The sequence below is a fragment of the Euprymna scolopes genome, chromosome 12 (assembly GCF_053919585.1).
Source record: "Euprymna scolopes isolate OS-2025 chromosome 12, ASM5391958v1, whole genome shotgun sequence".
Lineage (NCBI taxonomy): Eukaryota > Metazoa > Mollusca > Cephalopoda > Sepiida > Sepiolidae > Euprymna > Euprymna scolopes.
The window spans coordinates 89,222,227-89,233,388 of record NC_136493.1 but is presented as its reverse complement, the minus strand read 5'-3'; the positions used below and the strand labels follow the sequence as shown (position 1 = coordinate 89,233,388).

At 38.5% G+C, this 11,162-nt stretch overlaps 1 protein-coding gene across 4 annotated transcripts in view; it reads left to right on the top strand.

Moving 5' to 3' along the window:
• The first annotated feature begins 324 nt into the window (after positions 1–324).
• The window catches only part of LOC145291408 (E3 ubiquitin-protein ligase ZSWIM2-like), a 68,127-nt gene continuing 57,289 nt past the window's right edge, over positions 325–11,162 (top strand). For 2 of the 4 annotated variants that reach the window (XR_013869405.1, XM_080137215.1), the window contains exon 1: positions 331–1,623. Coding sequence is in view for 1 of the 4 variants with exons in the window: in XM_080137215.1 (XP_079993341.1) it covers positions 1,509–1,623 (115 nt within the window). In the remaining 3 variants the exon portion in view is untranslated. Of the gene's footprint in view, positions 1,624–11,162 lie in introns of all 4 variants that reach the window. The other 2 variants (XR_013869407.1, XR_013869406.1) reach the window with 2 other exon arrangements.

Here is an 11,162-nt window from a genome sequence, read left to right as displayed (position 1 = left end):
GGAGAGAGGTTGCAAGGAAGAGAAAAGGGCATCCCCCACTAGGCTACGAAATCTATTTTGTGCTCTGTTAAGGCAGGATAAGCTGTTTTTAGCAGCTCCTGCCCAGATGTGGCAGCAGTACTCCATCCTTGAACATACTTGGCTTTTATATAGATTGAGAATTGCATCAACAGTGAGATATCTACTGGAGCGGTAGAAGGATCCCACCATTTTTCCAGCAACCTTGGCAACAGATATGATGTACATGTTCCATTTCAGATCATGTTGCAGACCGGAGGAGCAAGGTGCAGGAAAGCTGGAGGCACAAAGGGCTGGAAAGCTGCAGGAGCTGGAGGCACCAAGGGCTGGAAAGTTGCAGGAGTGAGCTTGAGGCGCTGGAGACTGGAAGTGAAGTTCGCTGCTGGTGGGTCTCAGGAAGCATGGGCGGTTTGAACTGCTGCTGCTGGAATACTTCAGTGCTGGTGGATTCGATCGACGTGACTGGTAGCATTAGTCGTTACTCCTCGGGTGAGTTAGCCGTATTTATTTGCCTCCCCCCCTTCAAAAAAAATTAAGCATGAAGCCGTTTTTTAATATGGAGAGGGAAAAGGGAGTATTTATTTGCTTCCCCACTGAGCAAATTAGGCACAAGGCCGTTTTTTAATGTGGAGAGAAAGGGAGGGGGGAGAGAAAAAGAGGACCAGCTCCCGAGTGGGAAATGGGAGGCCTGAAATTGCCACAAGGACAATAGTCTTTGCTTGCGGTATCTGTCGGAATAGATGCTACACTTTGTTCCCATAGGAGGGCAGGGCCACACCCCGACCTTATCTTCAGGAAGACCTCCATCCGCCAAACGAGTTGTATTCATTTGGTCAGTGTGACTTTAATTAATTCTAGAACGAAATTTATGCAATCAAAAGTAGATTGTCAGTTTATTGATTCCATTTAAATTAATTTCACCTAAAGAGTAAAAAGTCAATCGCCTGTTTTATTGGTGTTTTGTTGATATATTTAAATTCCCACGTGCGTTAGCAACGTTGATGATGAAAAGGGAAAAGGTGGGTGAACAAATTCACAAAGTCCGGATATGTTCATGCGTTTCACTCATGTTTAGCCGAAGGGAAGGGGAGCGGGGACGAAGAAAGAAAGAAAAAAATGGAGACGGTGATTGTGATTTGAAATCGCGAGAAATCGAAATGTCGAGGTAAAAAAATCATCCTTATGTTCAATACAGTTTTGTAGTAGATCGCTAAAAATCGTAAATTTTATTTTCTTGTTTAAGAAAAAACTAAATTTTTGGAATTGGACATCTTCGTTCTGTAACGAGTACATACTCATACAGACTTTCTTGTATTTTCTTAACTTTTATTCGCCGCCATAAGTGCCGTTAGAATAAACACCAACGTTTGTTTGTTTTCGCTCAATCTTATCAATAAATAAATAAATAAATAAACAAATAAACAAGCGATGATTTTAATACCGAAAAAAAGTTGAAAATATTACCAAACGTTTAACGTTTTCCTAATCTAATGGTCAACGTTTGCCTCTTGTGTCAAGCAGAACTTTTCCTTTCCAATCGTTGTCAAGCAATATGGCGTCTTAGCAACTGTAAACAACTATCACCCTGCTTCCTTACGAAGAAAGGTAATTCTACATTTGATTTTATATTGTTCTTTTTATTTTTATTATAGTTACTGTCTATCATGTAACCCAAATCCTTTTTAACAGAGATAAATCCCAAATTAACTATGAAAAAAAAAAAAATAAAAAAATAAAAATAACAGACAAAACAACAATAACAAAAAAACAACAACAACAACAAATGACTGAAAATAATCCACGTGATGATTGATGATTGTGTCTTTCTCTTAAAAAAAAAATGTTTTGTGTAGAAGTTAGTTTGCTTTTCTTTTTTCTTCAGTTACGCTGACTATTAGGAAATATCAAACAATTAAAAAGGACTTTTCCGGTCTGGAAATCAGGGTTCAATTGACAACGAATTAACGTTGCCAACGAGACGTTCTTCTCAAGGAAAGTTATTTTTACAACAAAAAAAATAAATAAATAAAATAAAAGCGTGATGAAAAAGGGGTCAAAATGCCTTTGGGTCTGTTTTTAACGAATCTCATATTTAAAATGGTCGGCGACTCGGCGACATGTAGTTTTTTGGTACGTATGTATTTTTGGTACCGCGCTTAAATAATGACGTTATTATTTCGAAAGCCATTTTTAACATGGGGAGGGGGTGTTTTGTAACTATTCTGTGCTTCCACATAACAATTTGATATTAAAAAAAAAAAGGTACTCATACACTTATTGATCCGTGCTGAAATAATAACGTTATTATTTAAAAAGTCATTCTTAACATGGGAGGGGAGGGTGTTTTGTACCTATTCTATACTTTAACCTTACAATTGAATAAAAAAAAACATTAAACTTTAATTAAACTTCGAAATACGATTTAAAAAATAGCGCAGATCAGTAAGTGCATTATTAGCACAAAAAAAAAAAAAAAGATACCGTGAAACTTGATTTTAACCCGAAAAAACTATTTAAAAATAGCGCGTTATCAAAAGTATATGATCATTAGTTTTTTTTTTTTTTTTTTTTAATGATATTAAGAGGTTAATTATCCAATGTATTTTCTCATGGTTTTCAATAGTCGCTATTTTGTTTTCACTGTAGATATTCGCCAAATGTGCACTGGATTATGCCAGGGAAGCTAGAATTGTAGCCATTGATATATCCAAAGGTCTGGCATGAAGAGCTTCTGGACGAATACTTAACATAATCAGATCCTTCCTAGGCAAGAAAAAAATCCAGGGTATCCTCGATAGCCTATGTCAAAATGACATTATATTAATGCAGGTGTGTTCCAGAGGTCGATCCTTGGACCTTTATTATTACTGACATTCATAAATGACCTCGCTGATAAAATTGTGTGAGATCTGTGTGGTTAAACATACCTAAAAAAATGCATTCACTTCTTGTTCTAAAAATAACAAATAAATAAATTAAAACCCAATTACAAAAAAAGATAAATTTCAGATCCCATGCAGGGAACAAAACGTAAAATATATTTTATTTGGCAGGCGTAGTTGAAAGCATACAACGTGACAAAAGAGTGCACTTCTCGGCCAATCAACGCTCAGAAAAAATTTCATTTTCAAAACCTTTTTTCACACATTCGCCTGGGAGCCGATCAACAAATACTTAAACAAATTCACTTACTCACTCATTCTCACTTGGCGCTCCACACTTCTCTATTCACCGCTCACTTCTCTATTCACGTCAACGACTCCTTTGCTTTGTATTTTTCCGCCAGCATGACAAAACAGGATTTCCAACATGCATGCACACTCAGAGAAGCATTTATCCACACACACCGCGAATAATGCAGATATTCAGCCGCATGCAAGGACATTTTACCTTCTTTATTTCTCTCAGCACACACAAAAATTAAGCCTGTTTTCTTACTGAGAAAACAAAGGACACTTTCTGCTTTTTCTTGTCAAAACAACAAACAATCTCAATAACTTTCACATTTGCAAGAACCGTCTATCCAGACATATCTTTTGAACACTAAAAAAATAATTCGTTTGTTTCTTGTTATTTTTGTGTAAATAAACACCGTTTGTTTCACATGTTTTATTTTATTTGCGGTGGAAAAAGGGATCATGAGACCTGAGTACCACTACAGATCTGTATTTGCTGATGACACCACACTATAATAGACATGAGGGGAAAACGAAGCTACACATGTCTGAGACAATGGCAGAAATCGGATAAAATAACCTTCAGTCTCTAATAGAATGTGGTTGTAAGTGGTTGGTAAACTTTTAATGCTACTAAGACTAAGCTTCTTTCTTTAACAACTACACAAAACCTTCTTAACCACAAATTGCCATGACAAATAACACCTTACGTGAGAATTCATCATTCAAACTCCTTGACTTAACATTCACCGGCAGCATGAGTTGAAAAGACATTGCCAAAACCGCTGTAAAGAAGGTAGGCTCCTTTTACCGTGCTAAAAAATTACTCACACCAGGAAGCAACATATATCTTTACAAAGACTTTGTGGCTTAGTGGGGGATGCCCTTTTCTCTACCCTGCAACCTCTCTCCCACAGAAGAGACGTTGCGAGCCTGTCCTTGTTTTATCGTTATTTCCATGGCAGATGCTCGTCTGAACTCCAATCTCTGGTCCCCCCTCGCCAATCTTTCACGAAAAACACCCGTCTAGCTGAATCCACTGTGACAAATTTCCCCCACTCTATATCTGTGCCTAAATCAAAATGCAGATTCCATGAACAAAGCTTCTTTGTTAGAACTGCACGCCTGTGGAACTCTGTTCCGTCTGCCTGCTTCCCTCCGGACTACAACTTGGATGTCTTCAAGTCCAATGTTAACAAATTCCTAATGAACCGCCCCCTTAAGTAAACATTTAAGCAAATCTCCTCACTAACGTAATGTACTTGCAATAACCCTTATCCCTGAGTGGCTTCCGGGCCTTGATAAGTGGTGATCACTGTGTAAAAAAAAAAAAAAAAAAAAAAAAAGCCACCATTCGCCTATGCTTGCAGTATTGTTGCTACATCTGGGCTGGTTCATCTAACACTAGTCTCTTACTCTTAGATAGAGTCTAAAAAAAAGAGTCTAAAACCCAATAGATTCGGCATTGTAAACCAAGCTCCAACCTCTGTCCCATCACTGTAATGTCGCATCCCTGTGCCTGTCCTTCAAGTACTTTAATAAAATGTACTCTGATGAACTCCTAGCACTTGTGCCCTCTCGATGTACATATCCTCAACTAACTTGACAAGCAGCAAAATCCCACCCCTTCACTGTTGAGGTTCTTAGATGCTGGAAAGCTTTCTAGTCTATTAATAGTTTCTTCCTTTAGACTGCTAGACTTGGGAATTTGCTCCCCGTTTCCTGCTTCCCTAACTGTACTAGAGAAGTTTCAATGTAATGTGAACAAACAAAAGATATCTCACTACTGATGCAATTCTCTATCTATATAAAGCCAAGTACGTCCAAGGATGGAATACTGCTGCCATATCTGGGAAGGAGCTGCTAAAAACAGTCTATCCTGCCTTGACAGAGTACAAAATAGACTTCGTGGCTTATTGGGGATGCCCTTTTCTCTACCCTGCAACCTCTCTCCCACAGAAGAGACGTTGCGAGCCTATCCTTGTTTTATCGTTATTTCCATGGCAGGTGCTCTTTTGAACTCCAATCTCTGGTCCCCCCTCGCCAATCTTTCACGAAAAACACCCGTCTAGCTGAATCCACTGTGAAAAATTTCCCCCACTCTTTATCTGTGCCTAAATCAAATCGTGGATTCCATGAACAAAGCTTCTTTCTTAGAACTGCACGCCTGTGGAACTCTGTTCCGTCTGCCTGCTTCCCACCGGACTACAACTTGGATGTCTTCAAGTCCAACATTAAAAAATTCCTAATGAACTGCCCCCTTAAGTAAACACTTCATCAAATCTCCACACTAACGTACTGTACTTGCAATAACCCTTATCCCTGAGTGGCTTCCGGGCCTTGATAAGTGGTGACCACCGTGTAAAAAAAAACAAAAAAAAAAGCAAACATCTCACTGCTCAACTACCTATGATATCCTGTTAGAAATGATTCTCTTTATGTTCCAAGTGGTAATATGTCTTGTTGTTTGGGGGGGGGGAGTAAAAACAAGATTTTAAAACACAAAAAAATGAAACAAGTAGGTAGAAACTTTTATTGTTTTTGGTAGTATTTAATCGCTAACTATATTTTTTTTTTTTTTACATCCCTTTTTTTCTGTTGACAAATTATCAAAATCACCAAAGAATGCATAAAAACTCATATTTTAATTTAATTTTTATTTTTTATTTTGAGGAAATTTTTAGCCAATGCTTGGACAATGTACGATATTCGCTATATATGTATGTATTCAATATACAAGTATGCCAATGAAAACAAAGAAATCTATAATATAGAGCTCACCTGTATATTTAAATGTATGTATGTATGTGTGTTTGTATGTCTGCACAATGTGTGCTAAAGAATGCCAGAGTTTTGCAGGGTTTAAAAGCCACCTTCGTGTGGCCCATCACTAATTTGTTTTTGTGTTTCTGTATACCTTTTTTTTGTGTGTGCTATATCAAATAATGGCAATGTTCGAAAACGAATTTGCTGTCGTCATCATGTCTGTCTAAAACTTTCAACATAGGCGACGGATTTTCATGAGATCGGTATCATTTTGAGGCTCAACCCTTCCGACGACAAATATCGAAAAATTGGCCAAAAAACATTAATTGCTTCACCCTCGACTGAGTACTTTTCTACGGGGATGGGTCGCTTTTTTCGCTGATATTTTTGGAAGTCATCCCGTGCTTTTCGATTGTTTAGCCTTAATTTAAACCTATGTCACTTCCGGTTTGGTGATGGCCGCAACAGCAAACACGTCATGTTATTTTTTTTTTTTTTTTACATTCTTTTCCTCCTTTGCGGTACGGGTTCGAGCCTGCCTGCCTACTACCATTTTTTTTTTTGTTTGCTCAACACACACCTCCAAACACCCGGGCAACTCCAGGCACCCAAGCTAGTGTACAATAAAACATTGTTTGTGAACCTAACTGGGTTCATTATGAAGCTGTATTAATTAAAATGTGTACAAAGAAAGTGTGAGTAGAATGATTATTTTTTTTTTTTTTTACATAGGCATCACCACTTATCAAGGCCCAGAGGCCACTCGAGGATAAGGGTTAAAGAGTGTACAGTAGAAATTGGACAATGTAGTAATCGTTAGTAATGGAAATTCGGTCAATTTGTTAACTTATATGGAACAGCTCATCAAAAACTTGTTTACGTTAGACTTGAAGACAACCATATTGTAGTCAGCTGGAAAGCAGAAAAACGGAAGATAATTCCACAGGCGTGCACTTCTAACAAAGAAGCTTTGCTCATGGAATCTACGTTTAGGTTTAGGCACAGATAAAGAGTAGGGAAAATTAGTGATAGTGTTTGCTGCTAGAGGGGTGTTTCTTGTGAAAGTTTGGCGATGGGGGACTATAGAATGGAGCTCAGCCAAGCACTTGCCATGAAAATAATGATAAAGCAGAGACAATCTCGCAACATCTCTTCTGTGAGAAAGAGGTTGCAGGGAAGAGAAAAGGACATCCCTACAAGGCTACGAAGTCTATTTTGAACTCTATCAAGGCAGGATAAGTCCTTTTTAGCAGCTCCTGCCCAGATGTGGCAACAGTACTCCATCCTTGGATGTACCTGGCTCTTATATAGATAGAGAATTGCATCAGCAGTGAGATATCTACTGGATCGATAGAAGGATCCCACCATTTTTCCAGCGGCTTTGGCAACGGATTTAATGTATGTGTTCCATTTAAGATCAGGAGTAAATGTCAAGCCCAGAAGCTTGTCAAAACATGAGGCCTCCCCAAGACAAGAGCCATTCATTTTAATTTGATGCCAGATGATGTATGCGTGTGTGTAGAGAGAAAAAGTTTATGTACAATATTATGTGTCCGTGTAACAGATTGAAGCCCTACAATTAACTACAATAAGAATTGAGTACATTAGCTAGTTTAACTATTCAGTTTGTATGACTAAGCCAGATGGATGCAAATTAAATATTTCACAGGTAAAGGAATGGCTGTAATCAGAATCTGTAATCAGAACAAATTTAATATTTGAAAAAAATAATGAAAGGTTGAATAAAGACAACTTAAATATTTGAACCAAATGGAAAATAAACAATAATTTGATGGAAGTGGAATTGTGAACAAGTAGCAGTTGGTCTATGTTAAGAATTTACGATGACAAAGATAAGTTTTTTTTTATTTTTTTAATTACGTTCACCCCTAACAATGCATATCGCCACTTGGACATAAGGGGCTACTATTTGGGGCCATGCCTAGAAAAGATTAACAAGATATTGGTTTACGTTACATTTAAACTTCTGCATATCAGTACAGTTAGGGAAGCAGGTAGCAGGAAGAGAATTCCAAACTCTAGCTGTTCAAGGGAAGAAATTATTACAGTAGAAAGCTTTCTGGCATTTAGGGCTCTCAACAATGAAGGGGTGAAATTTTGTTGCTAACCGGGTTTATTGGGCATATGTACGTTAAGGGGGCACAAGTGCAACAACCATTAAAATATGTATAAAATAGTGTTATGGCTTGCAATAAGCCACAAAGAAAACTGAACAACGGAATAGAGTTTAAACAATGTATTACTGGTACAACAACGTAAAAAGGTTACAACTGAAAAGAGTAGTAAACATCACCGAGCAGGCGAGGGTCGCTCTGGTGTTTAATCCACACCTGGGGTCAAAAGGTCTATGGTTTATATAATGGATAGAACAGTCCATTTGGAGGGTGATTCCCCCATAACACCCCCCTCCCAAGCTGATTTCCGCGGTTGTGAAAATCAGTATTTCTTCCTTTTGGAGCAGACCACCAAGGGGTCTGTGCGCTTCCTCTTTCTGCTGGAGCGTCTCAGTTCTGACATCCTTTTTTGAGGGTTTATGTCAAAACAGTCATACACAGTTTCAATCGCCTCACTGCCGTCCTGCGGTGGTTCTTCTTGATCCTTGTATAAGCATTTCCTGATTTGGTTCAGGTGCCTCTCATATTGAAACTTTGGGCCCTTAATGATGTATGTAACATGGCCGATTCTTGGTAAGATCGTGCCCTGTTCCCAAAAAGAAATGTTATTTCTAAAATGTCTAAAATACACGTTATCTCCACTGTTAAACCGTTTCGTGGGCATTGTAGAGGTTCTGTTGTGTAATATGTGTTTGGGTAGCAGTTTATCAAATACGGATTTTATTTTCCATCCAAACATGATTTCTGCTATGGATCCCGTATCTGGTTTGTTCGGATTTCTTGTGATTCTGTAAACCTGCAGAAATTGCTGAAAGGCCTTTTCTGTCAGTGTACTGGACGCCTTTTTTAATGCCCTTTTAAGCGTATCGACAAAGTGTTCGGCCTGGCCATTGCTTCTGGCGTATCGTAATATGCTTGACTTGATATGTCTCGCAGAATTCTCTGAACTCTGTTGAGGTGAACTGTGTAGCGTTGTCGCTAACCAAACAGTCTACAACCCCAAACGGAGCAAACAATTCCAATAAGAAATTTGTCATTGTTGCCGTGGTCGGTTTTTGCATCTTAGTACCTCTGGCCATTTAGAGTAAGAGTCAACTACTATCAGGTAGTAAAAATCCTCCACAGGTCCCGCATAATTGATGTGGATCCTCAACCATGGTTGTTCAGCCTTAGGCCAAGGTTTATATGTTATCGGTGGTGCTTTTGCAGCCAAAGCACAGCCTTTGCATCTGTTCACCATGTCGGTAATATCTTGGTCCATAGCTGGCCAATAAACAAAACTTCTCATTAGGCTTTTCATTCTGTTTATTCCTGGATGCCCCATGTGAAAATCCTTGAGAATTCTTTTTTGAAGGGTTTGCGGGATGACAACCCTTTCATCGTATAACAGTATTTCGTTGCAACCAGAAAAAAATGTCTGAACTGTTGTCACCCAGTGCTAATTTCTGCTTCGAGGTTTGAATGAAATTGTCATTTAGGGATTCTGACTTAAATTCCTGAAGTGTGACTGGCAGTTCGCGGCTAATATTGTTTATCATGGTTTTTACATCACTATTAATACGTAGTGCCACGATTACTGAATCTTCAAGAGGTTCCATTTTGGCAGGAATCAGTCTTGATAGACCGTCTGCATTGGCTAGTTGAGGGAAGAAATTGAATTGTAAAATTATAGTTCAGCAGAATAGTTCCCCATCTTAATAGTCGGTTCGCAGTGAATGTTGGAAGTCCTTTTTTTGATCCAAAAATGGATATCAACGGCTTATGGTCGGTTTGTAGAAAAAAATGTCTTCTGTACAAGAACCAGTGGAATTTTGAAACTACAAATATAATTCTTAGGGCCTCTTTCTCGATCTAAGAATAATTCTTTTCCGCTGGCAAGAGAGTCCGTGATGGGAAAACAATAGGCTTTTTCGAGCCATCCGGAATTTGATGTAGAATGCACGCCTCGATGCCATATTGACTAGCGTCGCTAGCTACTATTATGTCCAACTGCAGGTTGAAATGTGCTAGGAATAGTTTTGAAGTCAGGATTCTTTTTATTTCTTGGAATGATGTCTGGCAATCTTCTCACTCGCATTTATCTGCTTTGATCTTAAATCCATAATCTTGTATTTGACTGAATACTTGTCTGATATGTTTTTCATATTCCTTGCTGCTTTTGCTCGCTATGATAATGTCATCAAGATATGCGATTGCGGTGTCCAAGCTGGACAGCACAGTATCCATTACTTGCTAGAATATTGCAGGTGCCACCTTGATACCAAACGCGAGTCTTTTATATCTGTACAAACCCCGATGAGTGTTAATACAGAGGAGGTTAGCGCTTTTATCGTTTACCAGAATCTGTAGGTAAGCATCGCTTAGGTCGATCTTAGAAAAAAACTTGCCGCCATTTAATTTCGTGAACACTTCTTCTGGACTAGGTAATGGATAGTGAAAATCTTCTAAGGACCCATTGAGTCTGGTCGTGAAGTCAGCGCAAACGCAAATTTCCCCAGACCTTTTCTTTACATAAACTGCCGGAGCAGCCCACTCACTATATTCAACTTTAGCCAGAACAGAGATGCTTTCTAATCTGCCTAGTTTCTGATTTATTTTGTTCAGGGAAGCGAACGGGACATTACGTTTTTTTTTTAAACACTGGTTTTGTGCCAGGTTTAAACTTAAGATCTGCAGCCATTTTTGTACATCTCCCCAAGCCAGGAGTAAATACGTTTGTGAATTCTTTTTTAAAACAAGTTATAAGTTTCTCCATTTCTGCTGGGCAGGTATCTATTTTCTTGCAGAATGTGGATATAGGAAGATCCCAGAGACGAACCTCCTCCATGCTGTCAGAACCGAACAGGTTCTCACTATCTTTTAGCACATACAATCTTAGTTTTTTTGTTTTCCCCCATAAAGTGACGTTTGTAATTAATTCACCTTCAAAATGAATTTTTGTACCATTAACGGCTGTCGCTGTTCTGTTAGTTTTTAACATAGTCGGCTTTCGTAATATTTTCCATGTTTTGAGATTTATTATTGAAAGATCCGATTCACTGTCTAATTGGAATTTAATAGCCTTGCC